Source organism: Gobio gobio (genome assembly GCF_949357685.1).
Source record: "Gobio gobio genome assembly, chromosome: 17".
NCBI lineage: Eukaryota > Metazoa > Chordata > Actinopteri > Cypriniformes > Gobionidae > Gobio > Gobio gobio.
In genome coordinates this window covers 25,415,983-25,443,273 of record NC_137110.1, presented here as the reverse complement: position 1 = coordinate 25,443,273, position 27,291 = coordinate 25,415,983, and the positions used below count along the sequence as shown (strand labels likewise).

At 40.7% G+C, this 27,291-nt stretch overlaps 1 protein-coding gene across 1 annotated transcript in view; it reads left to right on the top strand.

Annotated features, from left to right (window-relative positions):
• LOC307140696 (uncharacterized protein) overlaps positions 1 to 27,291 on the top strand; it is a 174,681-nt gene that overhangs the window by 13,068 nt on the left and 134,322 nt on the right. The window contains exon 2 of the mRNA XM_079840367.1: positions 26,625 to 26,746. Within this exon, the coding sequence (XP_079696493.1) occupies positions 26,625 to 26,746 (122 nt within the window). The remainder of the gene's footprint in view (positions 1 to 26,624; positions 26,747 to 27,291) is intronic.

Here is a 27,291-nt window from a genome sequence, read left to right as displayed (position 1 = left end):
CAGGTAGGCCAGTCAAGTACCCGTACCCTCTTCCTCCGCAGCCAGGACTTTGTAATGTGTGCAGAATGTTGTCTTTGCATTGTCTTGTTGAAATATGCATGGACGTCCCTGGAAAATATGTCTTCTTGAAGGCAGCATATTATGCTCCAAAATCTTTATGTACTTTTCAGCATTAATGGTGCCTTCACAGAAGTGCAAGTTACCTTTTCCAAGGGCACTGACACAACCCCATACCATGACAGATCCTGGCTTTTGGACTAGTTGCTGGTAACAGTCTGGATGATCCTTTTCTTCTTTGGTCCGGAGCACACGGCGTCCATTCCTCCCAAAAAATACCTCAAATACTGATTCATCTGACCACAGTACACGTTTCCACTGTGTGATGGTCCATCCCAGATGCCTCCAAGCCCAGAGAAGTCGACGGCGCTTCTGGACACTGTTAACATAGGGCTTCCTTTTGGCACAGTACAGTTTTAACTGGCATTTGTGGATGTAACTACGTATTGTGGTACTTGACAAAGGTTTGCCAAAGTAGTCCTGAGCCCATGTGGTGATATCGCTTATAGATGAATGACGATTCTTGATGCAGTGCCGCCTGAGGGATCGGAGATCACGGTTGTTCAGCTTAGGCTTGCGCCCTTGTTCTTTACGCACTGAAATTCCTCCAGATTCCTTGAATCTTTTAATTATGTTATGCACTGTTGAATTTGAAATATCCAAATCTCTTCCTATCTTTCTTTGAGGAACATTGTTTTTAAACATTTCAATAATTTTCTCACGTATTTGTTGGCAAACTGGCGATCCTCGGCCCATCTTTGCTCCTAAAGGATTAGACCTTTCTTGGATGCTGCTTTTGTACCAAATCATAATTACAATCACCTGTTGACATCACCTGTTTCAAATCACATCATTATTTAACCATTTTACCTCATTACTAGCCCTAAATTGCTCCTGTCCCAACTTTTTTTGAAATGTGTTGCAGGTCTGAATGACAGGAAAGGATGCATATTTACAAATGACATGAAGTTGACCAGACAAAACATGAAATATTTTGTGTTCATATTGTCTGCAATGAAATACAAGTCAAAGTAAATTAAGAAATCACTTCTTTTTTTCTTTTTTTTTTACGTTTTCCATACTGTCCCAACTTTTTCTGATTTGGGGTTATATATATATAATGTAAACAAATTAGTTTAATACACATAGATATATAAAATACTCCATTTCCAAGGCATTTAATTTCACTAATATCACTAAAGTTGTCCCATAAAGCACCACAACATTGTGTGGGGAAATTTAATTTGACAAATTTTATCTCCTCGGATTTACTATAGGGACCCACAAGGCCTCCAATTCGACCCAAATTCTGTTCCATCTCCAGTCACACTCAGTGTTATGAAACAGCTGAAAAACAAACCTCAAATATTTACTCTGAGCTCAGCCATGTTCATGTCTGTCCTTGCTGTATATTATATGATTATACCATGGAAAATACGGTCAAATTTCAAGAAAGGCTTTGTTGGTAATTTTGGGGATTAAAGTGATGATAGAAGACAGCGAAGAAGAAATATAGAGAATATTGGTCGCATACAAGCATGATTCCCTGAGGGACAATCTTTGCCTTTATTACATCTCTGGACTCACTGTGTTATTTTCTCTCTATCTCACACACACACACACTCAATCTCTATGTTACTTAATCACATGGAATTTGTGAGACATGGACAGAGCTTTGCAAGGGCCCCTCTTTTGCTGTGAGTCTTTGTATGTTTGTTTGCTTGAAAAGCTGATGAAATTCTTGTGAAACCTATAGCTCTTCCCTGGCCGTACTTGTTGCTGTGTAGACACATTTTAGTTGAACTGAATTGGTACTGAGAACCAATAAAGGATTTTTTTTTTCTTCTGCACACTCATTTGAGGACAGGAAATGAGAAGAGATTACTGGGGGGAAAAACAGAATGCTAAAAAGCAGCAGTTCTGCCCTGCTTGTGTCATTCCATGTGTAGGAACTTCCTTCAGAGACAATGATGAGATCAGTTTAAGGCAGTAGGGAGGGGGAATTGAAGGGATATTTCACAATCAAGCAATCCCCAGGCTGGAACTGCCTGTGGTGAATTGAACCCTGCTGCTTCCCTCAAACACCACTTTAATATTAGCAGGTGAAATATCTGAACAAATTATAAGTATAATCTTTTTTGCACATAGCCATTGATATTTTTTCAACTACATACTCATTTAGCACATGAGGTAATTTTTATTTAAATTTTTTTACAACAGCTAACTTTAATGTGTCCAAATGACGCAAAGAGAGCAGGTTATGACACATGTTAACATTAATAAAGGGATCATCACTCAACGATCCATTTTTAATTGATGTTTTAGGGAAGGACATGAATTGCTCATGGCCGATTAGATGATGCTTCTCTCTGTGAAGTATGTAAATATAAACAGTATACTCACTTTCCCACACCCACACATACTGTATATTTGTATATATATATTTTTTTTTCAGTCAAGAGCAATGAGTGATTTTCTCTTTGTCTTTTGTTGTTGTATTAACATTAAAGGCTTAGTTCATTCAAAAATGAAAATTCTGTCATCGAGAAATGAATACAGGTTTAGAACAATATTAGAGTGAGTAAATAATGACATCATTTTAGAGGTGAACTGTCCCTTTAAGGGAAAGGCACAGCTAATAGTAGTTCCAGGTGTCTTGACTGCATTACAGTTACAGCATTACAACTTTGCCAAATAATTTCAGTTATTTTCGAAGGTCCTTAAAGCCTACAACAGCTAAAGAACCACAACGACACTAACCAAGTAAATAAATACACAGATCACCTTTCTAATATTGTGTTGGTCCGCATTTGCTGCCAAAACAGCCCTGACCCATCAAGGTATCTGATGTGGTATCTGTCATCAAGATGTTTGCAGCAGATCCTTTAAGTCCTGTAAGTTGCGAGGTGAGGCCTCCATGGATCGGACTTGTTTGTTCAGCATGCTCGATTGGATTGAGATCTGGGGAATTTGGAGGCCAAGTAAACACCTCAAACTCGTTGTGCTCCTCAAACCATTCCTGAAACATTTTTGCTTTGTGGCAGGGCACACTATCCTGTTGAAAGAGGCCACAGCCTCCAGGAAATACCGTTTCCATGAAAGGGTGTACATGGTCTGCAACAATGCCTAGTAAGTGTCAAAGTAACATCCACATGGATAGCAGGACCCTGCACAAAAGCTGCAGTTTTGGAGATGCTCTGACCAAGTGGTCTAGCCATCACAATTTGGCCCTTGCTCAAATCCTTACACTGTAAAAAAAAAAATCGTAAAAAGAAGGTAAATGACTGGCAGCTACGGCTGCCAAACAAAAACCATAAAATTAAGGTAAAATATCTTAATTCAAATAAAGTGCAAAAACATTAATTTTACAGAAATTTACATTAAAAGTTTTAGTGAAAAACACTGTTATTTTACAGATTTTTTCCTTGTTTAAATTAAGATATTTTACTTTAATTTTACGGTTTTTGTTTGGCAGCCGTAGCTGCCAGTCATTTACTGTTTTTTTATACAGTGTTAAACTGTTATTTTACTGATTTTTCCTTGTTTAAATTAAGATATTTTACTTTAATTTTACGGTTTTTGTTTGGCAGCCGTAGCTGCCAGTCATTTACCATTTTTTATACAGTTTTAAACTGTTATTTTACTGATTTTTCCTTGTTTAAATTAAGATATTGTTACACAGGAGTTTCCTGTGTCACCTCCACATTCACAGAGGGATCCATCTCCAGAGTATTGACTATGGCCATGCAAACTACATTTCCCATAATGCTGCTCTCCTGGACTGATCACACACCTGCTCTTCATTGATTACACTCACACCTGCACTTCATTTCCACATGTATAAGAATCCCTCTCTCACACCCATTCAGTGCAAAGTCTTGTCTTGCCCTGGCATACATACTGAGCGATTGTCTACTGATTCTGTTTATTCTGGTTTAGATCTTGGACTGTTTTTGGAACTCTTTGACCACTCTCTGGCTACCTCGACCTTGGACTGTTTCCTGGCTAACTGAACATACTCTGGCTCCCACGACCCTGCACTGTTACCCGTGTTTGAAACCTTGCTGCCTGCCCCGATCATCAGCACTAGCTTACCTGAGTATTCTTTGCCTTGCCCATACCATTCCTGTCTACCTATCAATACCCTGTCTGTCTGACTTTGTCACTAATTAAAGCTGCAAATGGATCTCTATGACTCTGTGGATTCGTTACAGAAGACTTCGCCACCTCAAGGTCCAGCAGCCGTCTCACAGCTCACCACTGAGATCTCTGCACAGGCTGCCCAGCTAGCTCAACACCAGCTACAGTTGAATCGCCTCACGTCACTCACCGAGGAGCTCGTAACAGCCCTGCAAGGGCTTCAAGCCTCAGCGATCAGCGCCCCCGTCGATCAGGCCTCAGGGGTATCACCACCCTCGGCGAGCACCTCAGTCAATCCTCGTCTCGCTCTTCCAGAGAAGTATGATGGCGCTTCAGCTAAATGCAAAGGCTTCCTGCTCCAATGCCACCTCTACTTTGATCAACAGCCAGCACTCCATCCCACAGATTCAGGGATGGATCTCCTTTCTCCACATTTGCATCATTTACCCAGCAGTTCCGCAGCGTTTTCGAACACTCCACTGAGCTCGGTGATGCCGGTGAACGCCTTCTCAGTCATACTCAGGGGAGAAGAACCGCTGCCGATTATGCCCTCACGTTTCGCACCCTTGCTGCACAGACCAATTGGGTTGAGGAAACCCTGAAAACCCTGTTCAGAAAAGGTCTCACCAATGAACTTCAGTCTGAGTTAGCTTGCCGTGATGAGGGGAGAACGCTGAACGAATACATCAACCTGGCCATTCAGATCGACAACCTTATTCGTTCTCGGCGCACACCTCGAGCTCCCTATCGTGCTCGTCCCGACGACACGGATGCACCAGAGCCCAAGCAGCTGGGTTTTACTCCTCTCACTCCTGAGGAACGCGAGCGTCGCCTGCAGCAGCATCTCTGTCTCTACTGCGGACAGTCTGGTCATCGCAGACTCTCCTGCCCAGTTCGTCCGTCTCTTCAGGCTCAACCGGTGAGTACCCTGGCGGACTCCAACAATCGGTGGTCCGGGTTCACGCTACCTGTTCGTCTCTCTCTACCCGGCAGAATGATTGACACATCCGCTTTGCTAGACTCAGGAGCCGCGGGAAATTTTATGTCTCATGAATTCACTGTACAGCATAAACTCCAAACTAATCCCTGTGACTTCTCTCTGACAGTCGAGGCGCTAGATGGTCGGCCCTTGGGAGAGGGAAGGATTCAACACCTCACCGAAGAGGTAATTCTGCACGTTGGAACACTTCATTCTGAATCAATCAGGTTGTATATGTTATTCACGCCCCCAAACACTTCATAATCCTGGGTCTTCCATGGCTGCGTACTCACAACCCACAAATCTCCTGGCGGGAGAACCAAATCATCCAGTGGGATTCTTCGTGCCATAGAAGATGCCTGGCTAAAATCAATCGTACTCCCCGCAACATTCTCCAGTTATCCACGTCTGAGTTCAGTGATTCAGGACTGCCTGCTGTGTATTCTGATCTCTCTGACGTTTTCAGCAAAGTCAAGGCTGCCCAACTTCCAGAACACCGTTCCAGTGATTGTGCCATCGAACTATTACCCGGCACCACACCGCCTAAGGGCAGAATTTTTCCCCTGTCTCAACCAGAGTCCGAAGCGATGAAGAAGTACATAGAGGAAGAACTAGCCAAGGGGTTCATCCGGCCCTCTACCTCACCCGCCGCTGCGGGCTTCTTCTTCGTTAAGAAAAAGGATGGCACACTGCGCCCCTGCATCAACTATCGTGGTCTTAACAAGAATACAGTCAAGTTCAGGTACCCACTGCCCCTGGTGCCAGCCGCTCTCGAACAGCTCCGTCAAGCCAAGTATTATACCAAGTTGGATCTCCGTAATGCCTACAACTTGATTCGTATACGCAGAGGAGACGAGTGGAAGACGGCCTTCTCTACCACTAATGGGCACTATGAGTATCTCGTTATGCCATTCGGGTTGTCCAATAGTCCTTCTGTCTTCCTTCTGGAAGACAGAAGGTTCATGAATGATGTCTTTCGGGACATGCTGGAGAGGTGGGTAATCGTCTACATCGACGATATACTGATTTACTCTTCAACCATGGAGGAACACGTCAAACATGTCAGATCGTTTCTCAGACGACTCATTCAATATCAGCTCTATGCCAAATTCGAGAAATGTGAATTCCATCTCACAAGAACGTCTTTCCTGGGATACGTCATCAGTCCAGAGGGTGTGGCGATGGATGAGAAGAAGGTTCAGAAGGTCCTAAATTGGCCGGTTCCCCACACAGTCAAACAGTTGCAACGGTTCCTGGGGTTTGCGAATTTCCATCGTCGGTTCATCAGAAACTACAGTACAGTAGCTGCCCCGTTGACCACCATGACCAAACGTCACCACCATCGCTTGAGCTGGACACCTGAGTCCACCAAAGCCTTTGAGCTCCGAACACGCTTCACCTCTGCTCCCATCCTGCGGCATCCAGACCCCACACGTCAGTTTATCATCGAGGTGGATGCTTCAAACACTGGAGTAGGTGCAGTTCTGTCCCAGCGTCAAGGCATGCCTGAAAAAATGTATCCTTGTGCCTTCTTTTCTCGTAAATTAACCTCCGCTGAGCACAACTATGACGTGGGCAACGTGAATTACTGGCTTTAGAGGAGGGGCTAGAAGTGCTAGTGGCACTGGCTAGAAGGAGCACAGGAACCCTTCATCATCCTCACCGACCACAAGAACCTCGAGTTTCTCCGGACGGCCAAATGCTTGAATCCCCGTCAGGCCCGGTGGGCTCTATTCTTTACAAGATTCCAGTTCACTATCATGTATCGTCCTGGTTCCAAGAACATTAAGGCTGACGCTCTCTCCCGCCAGACCGATGAGACACCCCAACCCACGATCACCGAGAATATTCTTCCTGAGAACCTACTCGTCGCTCCTGTGCAATGGGACATCATTACTGAGATTGAACAGTTCAATCGCCAGGAGCCACCTACCTTGAATGGTCCACCTAATCGCATGTATGTACCTGCTCCCTTACGCACCCGCCTCATTGATCAGGTACATGCAACGCCCAGTTCCGGTCATCCCGGTATCACCGCCACTGTTCACCTTCTCCGCAACCGGTTCTGGTGGCCCACTCTACTCGCCGACACCACCCACCACATCCAGAATTGCGCCAGTTGCAACACTTCCAAGACGCCTCGTCAATTATCTGCCGGACTTCTAACTCCGTTGCCCATTCCGCAGCGTCCATGGTCCCACATCGCTATAGATTTCATTACAGATCTCCCAGAATCCCAGGGAAATACCACCATATTGACAATAGTTGATCGCTTCTCCAAGGCATGTAGACTGGTGGCCTTACCCAAACTGCCCACAGCACTCGCCACGGCTGAAATCCTCTGCAATCAGGTGTTCCGATTCTGCGGCCTTCCTGATGACATCGTGTCAGACCGAGGGCCACAGTTCACTTCCAGAGTCTGGAGGGCTTTCTTCAAACACCTCAATGTGAACATCAGTTTGACCTCCGGATATCACCCCCAATCCAACGGGCAGACCGAACGTTTAAACCAAGACATCATTCGCTTCCTGCGCACATACTGTCAGCAGCAGCAAACAGAGTGGAGTCGTTACCTGTTCTGGGCTGAATACGCCCAGAACTCTCTGGTCAAACCCGCTACTGGTCTAACTCCGTTGCGGTGCATACTAGGTTTCCAACCTCCACTATTTCCTTGGTCCGGGGAACCCACAGAACTTCCCGCTGTCACCGAATGGCTCCAAAGGAAAGTCTTGTCTTGCCCTGGCATACATACTGAGCCATTGTCTACTGATTCTGTTTATTCTGGTTTAGATCTTGGACTGTTTTTGGAACTCTTCGACCACTCTCTGGCTACCTCGACCTTGGACTGTTTCCTGGCTAACTGAACATACTCTGGCTCCCTCTCTATGACTCTGTGGATTCGTTACAGATATTTTACTTTAATTTTAAGTTTTTTGTTTGGCAGCCGTAGCTGCCAGTCATTTACCATTTTTTAACAGTGTAAAACTGTTATTTTACTAATTTTTCCTAGATTATTATGATCAAACACCTTAAATAAAGTGACAGTACTAAAAATTCTGCAGAAAAACACTGTTATTTTACAGATTATTACAATAAAAAAACATTCAATAAAGTGTTAAATTTACAGTTTTATTTTGGAAGACAAAATACAGTCTGTAAACAATACAATACATAATACATTTCGAATACAGATAACAGTGGAACAGTTTCATCAAATTGAATTTGAAGTTGAATAAAATTTCAAACTGAAAAAAAAAAAGTACAAAACTGATACATTTACAAGATTGTCACGGATTCACTATTGATTCTAAAACTTGTATTATTCAGATGTAAATTTATGTAAACAAATTCTTCAGAGCCCCCAGGAGTAATTGAAAAACAAAAAATTGCATTTATCTTGTAAGTTAGCGTTACTAATATCATGATGAGGTCATGATTTCACCTTATAACAAAATAACAAATTGTGCCATTTACTGTTTTGTATTTACTTTGTATTTTCCAAATAAGTTTAATGTTCTTTTCCTCTATATTCAACTGACCCCCGAGGGCTCCATATAGATCTGATATATGTGGACAAACATTTACCTTTTAATTCAGAATCCAAGCTATATAGTGTAATAAGAAATATAAATCAAAACATACAACAGGTCCATGATTCTGCACCAGAAGGGACAGACACAGCAGATAATGAGCAATCCTTTTCCGAATCTCCAATAATCAGCTGGATCTGTAAAAGAAAGAAAGAAAAAGACATTGATTCACTGAAAAGTCCTTAAAAAGGGAGGATTTTGTTTTTGTACCTTTCCTTTAAACAACATTTGACATTGAGACATTCTGGCTATATGAACACAGAGTCCGCTCAGCTTTGAGATGGTTATTGGTAATTATTATGCATAAAATTTGGTCCAATGTAGCTTGGTTACCAACATTATATATATATATATTCAAAATATTGTGTTTCACAGAAGAAAGTCATACAAGTTTGATAAGATATGAGAGTGAGAAAACAATGAGGGAGTTTTCATTTTGAGTGAGCTATGCTTTTAAACTCAAGAAGGTACGTTTGAACCTGAGCTCAAGTGCCTTGGTGCTGAGTTGCATTTCCACACACATAAGGGGACCGTAACAGTATTAATGTTGGATATGACATGAATACTCACTTCCTCTGAAGATCATGTGGCAGATTTTCATTCCCAAAACTTCAAGATTATGAGGGGGGAAGAAACACACACACACACACACACACACACGCACACGCACACGCACACGCACACGCACACGCACACGCACACGCACACGCACACGCACACGCACACGCACACGCACACACACACGCACACACACACACACACACGTTTGTTTTTGTGAAATGTGAGGACATTCCATAGGCGTAATGGTTTTTATACCGTACAAACCGTATTTTCTATCCCCTTACACTGCCCCTGCCCCTAAACCTAACCCTCACAGGAGACAGTGCAGTTCACTTTCTGTGAAAAAAACCTCATTCTGTGTGATTTATAAGCATTTTGAAAAGTGAGGACATGGGGAACGTCCTCATATTTCACCCTCTTTTTGTAATACCTATGTCATACCCATGTCATTATACAGATTTGTGTCCTGATATTTCACGAAAACATGCCCACACACACACACACACACACACACACACACACACACACACACACACACACACACACACACACACAAATGAATATTAATTTATTTGATAAAACATTACTATTAATTATCAACTTACTGACAGAGACATGGACTTGCAAAATGTACTCACCAGGTCCATACAAAAACTTGACAGTAGATCCAAACTCCTGGTTTGCCTATAATTCTTCAGAGTCCAAGGATGGTGTTTTCCTGTCCTCTCTGCAGAATGAGTGTACATGATCTCCGATTACTCATTCCAAAACTCCTTTACTTTTATGACAAGCTTGATCTTAAAAATAGCTGACAGTAGGGATGGGCATTATGACCATATTATACTTCATACATGAGAAATTTATTTCACAATAACAATATCACAGTATAGTTATTTTATAGATATTTTATTAAGAAATACTGCAGAATAATACTGCTTAGTCTTCACTGCATGATATTCTTTGCATTAATATCACTTGATTCTTAAAAACGTAGGTCTTCTCTAGTCTTTTGTTGTTTGATTCAAATTAATGGACGGCAGTTTATTGAGCTGCTGCCCCTTTAAGAACAAAAGCACAATGCCACGCATCCGGGATTCCCCACGTTAACTTGAACCGTTTAACTCTAACGTTACTTCAAACATAACTGACTGTTTAAATCAAGCGAATACCTCACATGACAGCGATTTTGAGATAATTGTGTGCAATATTGGATAGTCACTATCATCGTCATAGTGCCCAGTCCTAGCTTAACAGTATTACAACATTACAAAACACAGAAACAGAATATGCAAGTTATTCGCGATTAGCATATGACTTTAATACACTATATATGTTGATGTGACAGTAGAAAAAATATAAAGGGATTTATTTACCTTCTGCCGTCTGTTGTCCGCCATTGCTAACTTAAATGTCTGTTCATATCCATGTTTTTCATTCTCAGTCGACATCCCACAATCAAAATTCGTCCAAAATAAGATTTTAACAGATGTAAAATGATGTGATGCCATTAATGGACCGACGAAGCAGTCCTGTTGCAGATTAGAATTGCCGCACGCGTGAGCAGAGCACTCCAACGACAACGGGTGTATTTTCAAATTTGATCGGTAGAAGGCGCGCACAGTTGTCATTGGCCAGATTTCTAGATGACGTTCAGATTGACCAATCACGCTCAAGTGAACACGTAAAGACAGCAAATAACCTTACAAACAATAATGTTTGTTTTAAACTACAGTTAGCAAATGTGTATATTTATTTTTATTTGCTGTTATATTTAATTAATTGGTCAAGAGGTGTTTTGTGGTGTGGGCAGAGGCCTGGAAGTTTCAACCTGGAGAGCAGGTTAAATTGTTAGTATGGACATAAACCTTTAATATAATGAGCTAAATATTTTATTACAGATTAGTTCTGTAATTTTACATACATTTGTATGTAATTTAAGAAAACAGAAAAATACTGTATAAATAATACAGTAATTTTCCTTTATAAAAATGAGAATTACTGTAATTTGTCATTAATGATATAATCCTTAAAATAACAGTCAAGTTGTTTATTTACAGATATTGTTTGTAATTTTACATAGTTTTAAACATACTTCAAAATTACAGGAAAATACTGTAAACAATTTAGAGTTATTTTCCGTAAAATTTGGATTTTTTTTTACAGTGTACGCTTGCCCATTTTTCCTGCTTCTAACACATCAACTTTGAGGACAAAATGTTCACTTGCTGCCTAATATATCCCACGCACTAACAGGTGCCGTGATGTAGAGATAATCAGTGTTATTCACTTCACCTTTCAGTGTATGGTAAACAATAGGATAAAAAAATGTTTTACGTAAGAACGGCTGTGTTTTTGGAGCAGATAAACTTAGTTTCGCTATTGGTAGAGACGATGCTGCCAAAAACTGTTAAGAGACAAGAGGTAATTCATGCTTGATCGCTCTCTCTCGCTCTCTGTAATAACTGATTTAATAACTGCAATAGTCTGCTATCAGAGGCTGAAGCTTCCGTTACTAGCTCTAAAATTACATTTTGGAAGTAGCAACAGAGGCTTGGGATGAGATGCGTAAGAAATTAGTCCTACAAACAAGATAGGTTTAAGGACACAATGTTTTGAGGTGTGGTAACCACAGGAATAAGTGGAACAATTGACTGCAGTCCATTGAATTATTACAATTTAGCATTACCACCTTGGGTGTGCTATATATATATATATATATATATATATATATATATATATATATATATATATATATATATATATATATATATATATATATATATATATATATATATATATATATATATATATATATATATATATATATATATATATATATATATACAGTATATATATATACAGTATATACAGTATATTCGGATATATATATATATATATATTAGGGATGCCACAATTCTCAATATAATATTGAACCGTTCGGTACGGCATTCACAGTCCTTGAAATAATTGCACACTTTAGAACGTTTGTAAATCAGATTCAAGCATTCAACAGCCCCGTACTCAAACTTCAAATACTTGGTTATCATTTGCTGTAGATAGATCTGCTACTGGTAATTCATGTACGCTATAATGTACAGCAGTTGCATGTCTTACTTGCTCACAGCAGCATGCTGTGTATGCATTTGTAGCAGCAAGTCCCGTACTTGCTCTGCAGCAGCAGAGACAGCCTACCTCTTCTGTTTTGCCCCAGAGCTTCTCAGCTGCTCAGTCCTGCACGCGAGCTTGTTCCTGACAGGTGAACCGCTAATATTTGATTTAACGGGTGGAATAATGTATACATTGTCATTTGTGGTACGGGTTGGGAATCAATAGGCACGGGCGGACTGTGGGTCCAATAGCCAGGAGACTATTTCGATTCAATTCACAACACGTCTGGACACTTGTTCTAGGAAAACCCCTGCCCGTAGAAATGCAAGGTCTGTCCAAGGGCTGAATAAGTGACAAAGAAATAGCTACGCGATGTGTGCCAGCACGCAATGCCCATCTCGGGACTCTAGTGTGTAGCCAATGCTGCCAACCTCCACAGAAGACGTCATTTGTGCCAGGAGCCTCTGAAATTGTTTAAGTGGAACTGCTGCTTTTCACCTGAATATCTTCAGGGAGTTCAGCATCGACTGAGTGTGGTCATTCATAAGACGCGGTCATATTAACTGAGTCCAACTCCATCTCGAGAAAATAAATGCTCTGCACTGGGGATAATTTGCACTTTTTACAGTTGACCTGAAGCCCAAAATGGCTGAGGTGTCTGAGCACCAGGTCCCTTGAAGATGAGAGGTGACAGGGACAACCCAAAAGGGAGGACCTTGTCATGGTATGCCTGGTATCCCTCGAAAGTGAACCAAAGGAGCGGTTGGTGCAGAGGCAAAATCGAGACATGGAAGTACACATCCTTCAGGTCTATCGCTGAGAACCAATCCTGTTGGTAAACAGGATCCTAAACAGGAGCTTTTGCAGGGCCGATTAGCAGAGTCTTTGTAGCCAAGTAGCCGAGTGTAGCCGATGTAACCCGGTGTAGCCGATTAGCCGAGACTCTGTGTAGCCGAGTCTGACTGTCCTGATGAGCCAGCGCAACAGTTTGGGAAGTGCTAACCAGGCCTCCAAACTCCACACAAGCGGCTCTAGAGGAATAATCGTTTTTGACAATGTCGCCGATGAGGCCACCTTGCGAGATGGGGGAATCAAGAAAGCGCCTCATCTCAGCAAGGTTGAGCCAGAGATGGTGCTCCTGGACCACCATTGTGGACATCGCCTGGCAGAGAGCCCCTGCCGTGATCTTTGTTGCTCGTTGAGCGGAGTCAGTTGCCGACCACAGTTCTTGCATCAATCGCACCGAACGCACTGAAACCGCATGCTCCAAATGTGATACATCCATATAGCCACTGGCCGTCCCACCGTCAAGGATGGTGAGGGTGGAAGAGCTTATGAAGCGAGACCGAGCAGTGAAATGTGTCCTCTACAACTTCATCAGCTCTTCATGCACTTCTGGAAAGGAAGACACTGGGGCGGTGCGTGACTTACAGCTGAACCCAGAAACCAATCATCCATTATGCAATAGCACCCAGTATGCATACTCCTTGAACGTCCCTCAAGGTTCGTCTACGCTTTGAGACCTGCCCGGAAAAGCCCACAGGCCGTCATTGTCATAGTGGACGAGATTTTACTAGGGGTGTCGCAAAATACTGGTATTGGCGATAACTGTGATATTCAAAGCACGGAATATCAACATCGTGTTAAGGCGAGACACTACAGGTGAATAGGGAATTTTTTTTAATTACAAGATATTACTGTGAAACTTCTCCAGTTTATTACTGGCATAAACATAAGAAAAAAATGTATTACACGTTTTGTGTAAATTAATGTTTTAATATGCAAATGAGGCCTTATATACTTAAATATACGCTCATTTACATACTTTTCCAAAAACAAAATCTGGAAAATGGAAAGGACCATGTTTAAAATTCTTGGTTCTATTTGTTGACATGTTAGATGAGAGGGCTTTTACAGAGGGGATTCTGGATATCTTATTTTGTGCTTTAGTAAATTAGAGAATACTGACAATAGCCTTAAAAAATCAATTTTCGCCATGTTTTTTGGAGTTAAAGGACCTATAACTCAGGATAGGAATGATATATCAACAAATCCCTCTGTAAAAGCCTTCAGAATATAGTTCCGTATAAGACTGGAAAAGTTGGTGCTTGTAGGTGCTACTGAAGTGGATATATCTGACTCTGAGTGTGAGAAAAAACTCATTTTGAGAAAACAGCCTTTAAAGTTTTACACTCTACAACTGCATACATTTCTATAAAACCCCCAACCTACAAACAAAATATATATTCAGTTAATTAATATCAGTAGAGTATAATATTTAAAACACGTGGAAATTGATAAATGAATAAATTATTAATAGCAATAGCTATTAGAGAACTACCTTAAGAGAACTACCTTAACAAACGCCAGTCACAAAAACTGCAGATGAACTGTCCCTGTTTGTTGTATTGGTCCATCTATAACTATTTGAATCTAATTCTGACGGGGTTTCGTAGTCTAATCTGTTGTTGTTTACTTTCTTTTTACTAGCTGTTGCTACTTGGTCTTTTCTGTGAGCGTTTATGAGCCGATTTCAGCGTTGTCTGCACTTTCTCTCAGGTGGAGAATACACAAGCAATCTGCAGCGCGTGAGAAATTTACATCGACCAATCAGATGTGGTTTTTGGCTGCAAACTTTCGCGGTTGGTTAGTTTTACAAAGAAGTTTTAGAAATGTCCATATTTGGATTAGACAGTGCTGTGTGTGAGACTGAGAGCTTTATAATGATACCAAGCACGACATGTTTCTGTGAATGGAGACGGCACGAGAGATCGCGCTAGAATAACGTTTGATGATTTCGGGTAGAAATCTAAAGGCGCACGGTGACAAAATATAATGAAATAACCACCTTAATGTGTAATGTTGACATTTTTTTATTTTGACATGAAAGCTTACATGTTAAGGGAGCAAACTGGCCCAAAATCTCAAAATTGACCACTGCATGAAAAAACGATGTTTTCACCTGCCGTGTCTCGCCTTAATTTAGGGTGTGACAATACACCAGTATTGGCGATAACCACAATATTTCAAATGAATAGGACTCTTAAATAGCATGAAACATAAATGCTCCATTGTCCCGAGTCCAACTGGAGCCCGTGTTTTTTTTTTTTGCTCCCTGCCTATTACACATTGTTGCAGCCTTAAAAAAGTTCAGCTTTGTTTGTAATGTCAAAGTAGTTTCGTTTATTTATTAAGTTAATTTATAAAAAAAAGTTTGGAGCAATTTTTGTTTGTTAAATTAAAGTTTTTTTTTTTTTAAGTAACGACCACGTGGCCGAAAGGGAGTTAACCACATGTTTGGTCAATTTAGCCTCTCAAATCAACACTTGACTTGTCTTGCCTATAATAAAACTCCATAGATATAAAAAACTTCAAGCATATCCCAATGTAAGTTTAAATGTTTACTATTACCACCACAGTAAAAACACATTTTTGACAAGCTGAGGCAGGCTGATGCTGCTCGCAGCTCGCATCGGCGCTGGCAAATGAAACGGGCTATACAATCGAAACTAATAAATTAAATAAAAAACAAAAAACATGCAGGTTGTCTTACATTACACCTCGACGCTAAATTTATATAAATCCGATTTTCAATTCCCGCGCTATAGGCCATGCAAATTCAGTTTACGTCAACGAAAGCAAAAGATTCGAGCTGCATTTTATTTATCATCAGCTCATTTCAAGATCAAAGGCCGCAATATGAGAAAGAGCGACCGAAGCACTGGTAATAGCATTTAGTCTCATTAGTTTTAATGAAGATGATTCTGTTTTTGAGCATCTGAGACTAAGGCTACTTTCAGTTTCACTGGTGGCCGTTTGCGTGTTTTTCTTGCATTTTCGTGTGGTGCCCTACATGCAGCGTGTGATGCGTGTGGTGGGAGTGGCGGCTCTGGTTTGAGTGATCGGATTTAAATCCGCCTTGAAAGAATTTCGGAAGACATTTACTCCTGATCTCTTCACAATACTATAGATATCTGATCAGAGAAAACGAATGATGTGGGCAGGTGTAAAAAGGCTGTAACTCTTGCAGCTGAGCTTCCACTCACTACTGCTGCTGGCGGGGACTCTGAACACCAGTCGGAGCCAGTCTGACGGTATTACCCTGTGTCTAAATAAACAAAGTAAACAATTTATTTGATAACTTTTTTCCCCGAAGGCTTCTATAGATATAGCGATATATCGATATCGTGAATTATTTTGGCCACAATAACCGTGGCGTGAAAAATCTATCGTGACAGCCCTAGATTGTACAAATCCAGGAAGGCCTATGGGTGTCTTTCGAGGCACTGTTCCCCTGCAAGAGGAGGATCATTTTTATACTGCTGCTAGATCCATCTGTTTAGGTCAGTTCTTCTGTCAGCACCGGTTACAATCAGGGGTGCGTTTCCAGTACAACGATGCAACTCGCTGGTTTAACTACCATAGTACGATGCATCTTTAAAGAAATCAACTAGCTAGTCACTACTGTTTCCCGAAACCATGGTACCTGTGTCGCAAAACCATGGTTTGAACCACATTGGTTGGAGCTGTCGTTATAACGTTCTTCTTCTTCTTCTTCGATCTAATGGCGGACTGGTGCTATGAGCACATATCGCCACCTGCTGTAAATTTGTTTCTTTTCTCTTTTCGACTGCGCTTTCTTAGTGACGATGTGGAGTAATTACGTTAACAACTCAACATTCATTCTTTGAACAATAAAATATAAACATATATAAACACAATGTTGTCTTCTCTGATCCCAAAAATCTATAACTATTAATTTCATATTTATTAATTTCTTATTGAATATTGATAGATCAGCAAAATAAATGATGGGTTTTACTGTTGATCAATGATCACTGTGATTGTTATACTATTGTGTACACCTGTTGCATATTTTGCTTAAGATCATTAGCCTACCTATTTAAATCCCCTTGCCATACAGCTATGTGTTCATATGACCTATATGAAAATGACGCGAAAACCACAATTTTCAAAAAATGAAGTTACAGTTTTTTTGGAGGAGGTAAAAAAAACAGCTATTTTCAAAGCTGAAAAATTATGTAACAAATGCTGATAAAAAAAAAATCCTGGGCAGAAATCACCCAAAAAATAAATGCTTCTGCCTATTCCTTTTCAGACTTTATGTTGATTCATGTCATCATTTGTTAAATGTTTAAATGTCAGAATAAAATAAATCTGAATCTGCCAACGTTTCCTTAGCGCTAAGCACTGCATGTGTTGCGTATGTGTAATGCTACAGTACAGATACAATTTAATATTTAAGGGTAAACCCCTTTTTGTAAAATATTGTTATATGACCATTTGTCTTTGGGAATTTAACAAAGCTACTCACTTGCACACTCGTTTCTTCGCACAAACGAAACCAAGACTGCGTCCCAACCAGCATAAATAATCCTTTCGGAGGGCACTTCGAAGGGAGAATAATTGCGATCGTCACGCGTATTATATCGTTTCAAATAATTTGTAATGAAGAAAGCAAATTGTGTAAAACCTAGGCACCTCGACTTTAAGTCATCCAAATTACTTAAAGTGGATGGTGAAACCTTCGAAAGAAATAGGCTATAGGGTCGATAGCTCTGAATAGAACACATCCCAGCTGCTGCGAAATCAATGACGTCGACACGACAAACTAACAAGGAACTATACTTCTAACCACAGGTCAAGAGCTGTCGTTCCAACCACACAAGTTTGCGATGCAGTTTGTGAACGTTCGTTGGAACGATGGTTTCGGGAAACACCAAATCGTTGAACTATGCTGATAACGACGGAACTTGCGACCATAGTTGGCCAACGATGCTTTCGGGAAACGCACCCCAGGTTAGGAAACTGTTTAAAAATGGCCATGTAAATATTTATTAGCAAAAACTCAGACCACTCAGAACTAGAAACAGAACAACCAATAATATCATGACAATAACTGACAATGAACTGAACAAACTCTGGTTTTAAATAACACAAGTCAAACTAATCAACAAAATAGAACCGGTGCAGATAATAATAAATCAATGTAAAACCAAATAAACCAAAAACAAAGGAAACTGAACTAAATCAAGAGAAAAACCCAGCCAAAACAGACATTAAACCCAGAATACCTGTAACAATATGTGAATACTTTTTTTATATTTGTGTCAAAAAATTGGCATATTGGTTGAGATACTGTCCCATTTACTGTTTCCACTTGTTTTTGGCTTTTGTATTGAACAGTGAACTTGTGGCTCAAATATATAGTGGTGCAAGTGAGTGAGAGCCTACCTTTTACTTTCCATTTATTTTCTTTTATCTGTAATTTGTTGATTAAAAAGTCAGGGTTGTAACAGATGGGTGTGTATGCAGGGTGCCAGGGTGAATTCTGAGATTTTATCATTCCACATGTCTGTCAGAGTTGTAGATATTGTAATTTTTTTTTAACAAACTGTGTTTCTTGGCTGATATACAGAGGAAAGATAAGTCTTGAATTGAGATTTCTTTGCATTTACATTTTCATTTATGTCAAGCCAAGGCTGACAGAAGCAGGTGGGATGATTTCATTTTACATTCTTAACACAGCTGATTGGCTAATAGCAACAGTTGGGGGCCTCTGATCCTCCCAGATTTTTGGGCTTTTAAAGAGTTACTAATTAACTTATATTTAAAATTTCCCCTGTAAAATTTATGAAATATCTAATATTTAATATGTAAAGAAACACAGATTTGCTGTGTTCAAAGCAATTGCAAATTGACCAAATACACACCTGCGACCACATAGTATATTCATTATTACGCATTGTAATATAGTTATTTTGCCACCATTTTATAAAAGCCACTTATAGAGGACCCTTTTAGTCTTGATTTTGTTTATAGGGTGCTGGAATGTTCAAAAAACTTTTTTTTTCACATAGTACATTTTGGCAACACTATTCTACATATTAAATTATGGCAACATTCCCAGTCTGTCAGTAACGTTCAGTTCCTGACTCTATGAAGCACCTCCTTCCAGCTGAATGTGTGTAGTATGTTGTGTTGAAATTGATCAATCATTTCGAAGGTGAATGTGTGGAGCTCTCCAATTATTTTGCTGTTTTTGTTTGTTTGTTCTGTAGTCATTCTTTTCTTATCAGTTTTACCAGAGACCACTGAACATAAGGCAACACACAAAAAGACAACCTTTTTCCGGTTCTTGATTATTCAGATATTTTGTTGGACGTTCTAGTCGGAGGGGCAGCGGTTGCCAGTATAAAGGTCATCCACTGTCCTTTATACTGTGAGTGACCGTATTTATTTTCTTATCTCTTTTTTTTATCATATAATAATAAGGTTTATTTAAAAAAAAAAATATTTTGTTATACGTTCATAATGTTTTTGGGTTAGTTAGACTAAGCGAATATGTCAGCGCTTGTGTGTCTCCACAATTAACATACGAGTGCCTTCATTAGCACTTCTGTGTCTGTATTCATTAGCGTGTGTGTGCGCGGCCCCTCTCTGATGGGGGTAAGGGGAGGACCTGTGATTGCTAAGTGTGGAGTCTGATCAAGGCTGACAGTATTTAACATAATTAAGAAAAGCTTCAGTCACAGTGGCATTAAATAAACACCTCACTGAGCGAGGGAGGATCTGATGAGAGAGAAAGAGGAAGAGAGAGGGAGGGAAGGGTCATTTCTCAGTCATGGGATGAGACGTGCGTGTTAGTCTTCTCATTACTGCACAGCTTGAGTGGCACACACTTCCTCTCTCTCGCTGCAATGTGAGCACACGCCTACACACACAAACTCACACACACTTGCACTGTCAAGGTGGAGCATTAACTTTTTTTTGACATGACTTAATTTTTGCTGCTTGGCAAACAACACTGGGCCAATTGAACAAAGGACACCGTTTTAAGTGGTCATGCCCTAGAATGATGAAAATCATAGTACAATATACAGGTACACATAGGCGACCGTAAATACATGTGCCACCATTGGCAAGCAAAGGGGATATCATTAGTACACTACAAGCTGCTAACAAAAAGCTACATGATGAAGCTATCTAAGATGGATGCAGAAGATGCATCCAAAACCGCATAGAGTAGGCATTGCATTTGAATAAGAACTTATTTTGCAACTGTCAGCATGAAACAGAATGTGTGATAGTCTTTCCTTCCCTATTGTGACGTATATCCGAGTGAAACTGCCCCTCAAACCAGAAAAAATTTAGGGCGGGACTTGATTTTTTCCATCTGGAATTGATTGGATCGTTGGATTATTGTGGTTTGCTATTGTCTCAGGTTGTCCCGTCCTCGTGTCAGTAAACACATTATCAGAGAAGAGATGTCATTGCAAAAAGGAGGGGACGATATTTTGATTAAAGATTACAAGGGCACATGAATTAAAAAAAATTGTATAATAATGTGCACAGATAAATAATTTATAGTAAATATAGCAATATTCCATTAAAATTTAAAAAGTTACTTTAATTGTGTCCCAAATGATGTACTATGTGCACTCATAGGTATTTAACCACCTAGTGTATGAATTTTATAGGCTACGGTTATTTTGTCATCCATCTCCAGTACATGATTAAAGCTGTGACAGTTGAGTGCACGAAGTGCTTTTTCTTTTTGGAATTTTCAGCATGAATAAACTACTCACACTGGGCAAATTCCAAACAGCGTTTTTGCACCCTTGAAGGGCACTTTGGGAAGGGCACACCATTTCTAGGTGCGTTCTAAACAAAAGTGAACAACTGAAGCCCTTCACGAAGGACACTTCCACAGGTCCGTTAGCAAAGGGAACATGCAATGGTCACTTCAAGAAAGTAATTTCATCATTTATGGTCATGTTCTGCCCTTCGGAGTGACTAGGGATACTCAATTCCGATTGGAATTTGCACATACTACAAAATGGCATAAAAAGTAGTGCAATTTGGGATGAACCTTATGTTTTATTTAGTATGAATGTGTAGCCTAGAAATCTAGACGCACCCTGGCGGCAGCAAATCTAATTTGCCGCGAGTGTAGTCTAGCAACTCTCGGTAGACCTGCGAGCTTGAAAACCCAAACTCTGGTCAGGCCAATCACATCGTGTATAGAGTCGGTGGGCGGGCTTAACAAAATGACGGCATGTCACGGCAGAGTTGCGGAGGTTCTGCATGCTACTCGTAAACAAAGAAGATGACAAACAGCGATCTTTCAAATCGGCTTTGTCCGCAACTCTGGAAGACTTTGAGTTAAGCTTTTCTTTGAGAAAAGAACAAAGAACAGCACTAAAGTCAACGCCGAAAGTCTATCAATTAGCATTAGCTCCGCTTCACCTTCTTCTTTGCTCTGGTTGGTTGTGGCTCTCATGGCGCTATCCAATTGCGTGCAGAGGGAATTTGAAAGACAACTATTTATCCCGCCCCTCAGATTGTTAATGAATGTGTGTATTATGAATGAAAACTATAATAGCTACTAAAATGTCTATGTTTGCTATTTTCTTAAAAAGTCTAACAATGAAAAGCAGCATTTAGCTTTTAAAATATGACCTAAAATGCTGTTCATGAACTGTTTGAACCAGTTTACCAAACTTTCCAGTGGTATAGTCCTTATGTAGCCCCGCACCGTAAACTTTGTTTACATAGTTGAATGAAGATTTCATTTTAAGCCGTAAGGAGTTGTCTTAGTGATTTGTTTATTTTGTCTTTAAATGTGCAACATTTCATTTGTTGGCTGCGAAACGGAAATGATTCATTCACCTCCGGCATCTGTTCTTCTGCTGAAGTGGTGAGCTAATCATTTATGTTGCTCATTGGTTGCATTATTCTGATTTCCTACTTTGAATTGCATTATCTGAATTAGCCTAGATAAAATGTAGCTACCATTTTAATTTAACTTTGCTCCATAATCAACGTAATGGCTTGACTAAGATAAATTGATATATATCTTAACAAAAACAAAACAAAAAACAAATTGCATGTCATAAAGGCTGCTATTATACATTAACAACATCTCAAAAATAAGTTATTGTTTATGCTCCAAGGGACCTTTGATTGTACACTAGAGTGACACAGACACACCGAGTGTACGTTGGGATTGTCCATTGTGGAGTCATAGATAGCTTTGACTTCTCAACTTAACAAACTTCCTCTTTAATTGTCGATGTCTTCACCCAAGATTAAAGCCTCAGTAATCTGACTTTCCTCCTTCTCATAGATTTGGCTTCTAATGGCGGATGATTACAACCATATGTTCCCCTGTCCTGTACAAGCCCTGTAAAGATAAGGTTATTACTGATATGCTGATAAAAGAGACAGGATGACTTTCCCCTTCATGAATGACTCTGAATGCCATAGGATGTTTCGTTTCCCTATTTAAATCCTATTTGACAGATGGCTGGGGAATACATTTTAACAAATGAAATAATGTTGTTTTTATAACGAAACATTTGCTTTCTGTACTATAACCTTGCGCTATGTTCGATAGTATGGCTGGATCTTATAGACATATCTTCTAATTGCATTTTTCTTCGACGTTAACCTCCAGCATCTTGCAGAACTTTGATGTATATGTCGGCGAATACTGGGCAGCCAAGCAGTCTGGGGACTGGATGAAGAAGTGTCTGTTAGCGTGACAAAAAGCAGACATCCAGGCACACACTCCTCCATGGCAGATACTGGAGGAACTTTTCTCTTCACCCACAGACACCCTGCAGACAAAGCAAAAAAATAAAAATAATGGAGGACAACATTATGAGATACATATATATTTAGTAAAATTAAGCCTGATGATATCTGGGGTTAGCCTTCAGATAATGGCTCATGGGCAGTCTGGAATAGATGATTTCTTTAGAAGTACCGAGACTTATTCTTCCTATGGTTCGTAATTAATTTATTAATAAATACTTTGCACAACAAATTAAGCTGAGATAATTATTTTCCCTGCTAGCACTTAGGTGTTAATGGTTGATTAAGTCTTCATTACAGGTTAACTATTGCTTGACATGATTGCTTGTTTTGTCTCCATTTTGTTCGTTGTTTATGGAAGTTGTGAGTCATTTTCTGTTCAGATTGTACCTGCGGCAGCACTTTGAGAGAATGAGCGCATTAATGACTTGACAAAAACTAATTCCATCAATCACTGTTAGGTGTGACAAAATGTCAAAGTGACAAGTAAATAAGCAGTTAGCATTAGGTGAGGCATTAAAGACAAACACCTTGATTTCTCTCTTGTCACCATCAAATAATTATCCAGTGCATGCCTAATGTTATGTAAATTTGTTATTACGCCCACAGAAATTCAGTAATGGGCATACACTCGATATCTAAATTGTTTTGCAGTACGCCATTAAGCGCTAGATGTTTTCATGTTAATTTTTTTCAAGTTGGTGACTCTATTTATGTTCCAGTCAAATGTCAAGGTGCACTTTGGATATTTGTTTTATGTTGTGCTGGTCAATATGATGGTCGTCTTGGACATATGCTGACACCTAGGGGTGTGGATGAAGTATCATGCAAAAGCAAATATTGTAGTATGTGAAAGTGTAGCTGGACGTAGGATTGTTTATTAGTCCTCAAGTGTATCCCAAAGTTAAAAAAAAGCTACAAAAACAACGAAGTATCCTTATTATGAATGTCAGAATGAACCATTTCAGTATGTTTGAGTTTAAATTAAAAGTATTTATTAATTTGTGCAGTAGAGGTTCCCTTATGAAAAATAAGTTTATTCAAGTGTGCTATTAGTATGCTTCTTGTAAACTAAAAATAAGTAAGTACTCTTCCAGTCTACTTTTGATGTACTTTTCAAAATTCTGAAAAAAAGGATACTTAACTTATACTGACAGAAAGGTCTAAATATATTTGGACTAGCCATGTAGGCCTGCTCAATAGGTTGATTTGAGATATACTTAAAAGTATAATTAGATATTCTAAGTAGCCTATACTTGGCTTTTAGTTGTGTTTAATCATTTGAGTGAGTAGCCAGCCTATTATATATTTTTTGTTACAGTTTTACATACATATACAAAGTCTTATAAACTTACATTGTTTGAAAATGTGGATTTATAAAGAGAACAGGTATGTTCCATATTGTGAGAATATGATTTTGTGTAGGCTAGTCCACTGATAGTGTACATAGGAATTTTCTTCAAATTTACTTTACTCTTTCCCCTCCACTGACTGAATTTCTCTGTTTTACTGTAGGAGGTATTCTCGTGCGTTCTTAGTACACTCTAAAAAAAAAAAGGTTCTATATGGCACCAAAAATGGTTCTTGGCTCGTAATCATAGGGGAACCTTTTTTAGTGCTATATAGCACCAATTTTGGTGCTTCAGTGGTTCTTCAGAGGTTCTTCACCGGTTCTTCAGAGGCTCTTCACCGGTTCTTTGACTAAGGTGCTATATAGCACCTCTGAAGAACCGCTGAAGAACCACTGAAGCACCAAAATTGGTGCTATGTAGCACTAAAAAAGGTTCCCCTATGATTACGAGCCTTTTTTTTTAGAGTGTACAGAATCTCTGAATCAAAACACAGGTGAAGAAACAAGCAGAAGCAGAAACTAGAAGATTGTTTACGAAAATGTAAAACAACGCGACCATAAAACATTAAACAGCATATAAATCAAAACTGCCTCAATGTCAAACCCATGAAGAGGAAATCACTGAAGCTTTACTCCATCTGTGTTTTGATCATCATTCTGGATCCGATCTGGACGCAGGCTAGTCTTTGACAAAAATGCGATTTCCTCAGCACCATGTCCCTGTGTTCCCACAACTGATCCCGAGACTGAGCCCCAGTCGTCAAGATAGTTGAGAATGTGAACGCCGCATTTTCTGAGCAGAAAAATGCTGCCTCTGTGACCTTCGTAAAGACGCGAGGCGACAGGGACAGGCCGAAGGGAAGGACCTTCAGGTCGATCGCTGCAAACCAATCTTGGGGATGGATGAATACGAAAATGTGGTTCTGCGTCAATATCTTGAACGGGGGCTTGTGAAGGGCTCGCAGGTCCAAGATTGGTCCTAACCCACCACCTTTCTTGGGCACAATGAAGTAGGGGCTGTAGAACCCCATTTTCATATCAGCTGGAGGGACTGGCTCAATCGCATTTTTCGCCAGTAGAACTCTGATCTCTTTCCGCAAGACAGGGGCAATGCAGCTCCGCACAGAAGTGAAGTAGACCTCCCTGAATTTGGGAGGATGCCGTGCGAACTGAATTGCGTGGGCGAGCCTGATGGTGCAGGTGAGCCAGCGTGACAGTCTTGGAAATCACTATCTAGCTTCTTGATACAGTACCAACGAACCCACCCGCACCACAAATGAACCGGCGGTAGGGCAGCGAAGTGGAGGGCAGGGACCCAACCCAAAAGGCATAGCGTCCTGAAGTGGGGTCTGAGTGCGTAAAGCAGCATCTACCTGCCCCCACGGTTGGACAGAGGGTACGAGAGAAGGCATGGTGGCGTTCTCGAGCCGTACGCTGCTCTACGCTGGCGACTGAAGGAGAGGCTGAGAGTGGCGAGGCTTCATGCGTTGCACACTGTCTTCCTCACCTCCTTCCTCAGCGGGGAACAAGCGCGGCAAGGCATAGCGTTGCGCACTGTCGTCCTCGCACCGCTGAGAAGAGGGGAACAAGAGTGGCGAGGCTCCCTGGCGTCGCACTGTCATTCTCGCCCTCTTGTGGGGAGGGGAACGAGAGCGGCGAGGCTTCGTAGCGTCACACGCTGCCATTCCTGAGCTCCCGAGACCCAGAGGTATTGGAACTGCTCTTAATAAGAATTTGGGTACCACTGGCTGTAACAGTGGCAGAACAGAATTTTACAAATGATTCAGTCTCAGAATGCTGCAATGCGAAAGAGGAGCGAGGGACCCAAGGAGGTGGTCTCGTCGGGGAAGCACTGTGATCCTCAGGTCAACAAAGCTTATTAGCCAAAGTAGCCCTTTTTGGAGCTAGATCGGGGAATAGGCAATGGGACTCCACCCCATTTGAGGTTTCATAGTCTCGACCGTGCATCTAGAGCGCTGAGCGACGCGCTGGGTTGCCTTGACAACCCGCACTGTCAGCCAGCCACTTGACTGCGCACGGAGTGCTAAACGTGTAAAATGTTTTAATTAGAGAAAAAATAAATACTGAGTGCATTATTAATCACTCAAGTACTATGTGAACATATTTGTCTATTCTAAAGCTTTGGTAGCTCTTCCTGCTTGATCAACTCTCTGATCTTATACTCAGGGTTAAAACTCTCTCTTTTTTCTTTTGGCAGATGAGTCTGAGTGCTTCATTTGCAGAGATGTGGGCCTGGTGGGTGAGGATCCACTGAGAACCTTCTGTGATTGTAAGAACCTTGTGGCTCACCACAGCTGCCTGCTCACCTGGATCAAAAAGGTACAATCAGCATTTTAGACGACCATACACTACTGTGACTGGCCACCCTTTCAAGGTGTCATTCTGGGACTAATCGGGACATAAAGCCTGTAGCTAACATAAACCATGTGCCTGCCTAGATGTGTTTAAATCAATAAACAAAATTCCTCTTGTATATTCATCACCACCCAGGCTGTTGTGGATGCCATGTAACACTTTGCAGAAAACATAGTTGTTTTGTTGAATCCTAACAATTTTTCTTGTTAATTAAGACTTCAGATAGCCTGGTTGGGGGAGCATTCCGTCTTTTGTTGGGGTGTAGCTGGATGTCTTTTGTCTTGTAGCCCGAACCGTGTATGTGCCCTCCTCTGGCTCTGCGCTACATTAAGTCCTGGAGGTGGAGGTGGTAGGGGGCCTCCCTAACCCCAGCCTCCCAGGGCAGGCACAGTGTGAGTGGGCAAAGTGATAAATACACACGGCTCGTCGTACATCATCACTGCACTCCAGATATCAATAGCCCACTGGAATGATTAATAACAGCTGATACTTCCTGTAGTTAGTTCTTT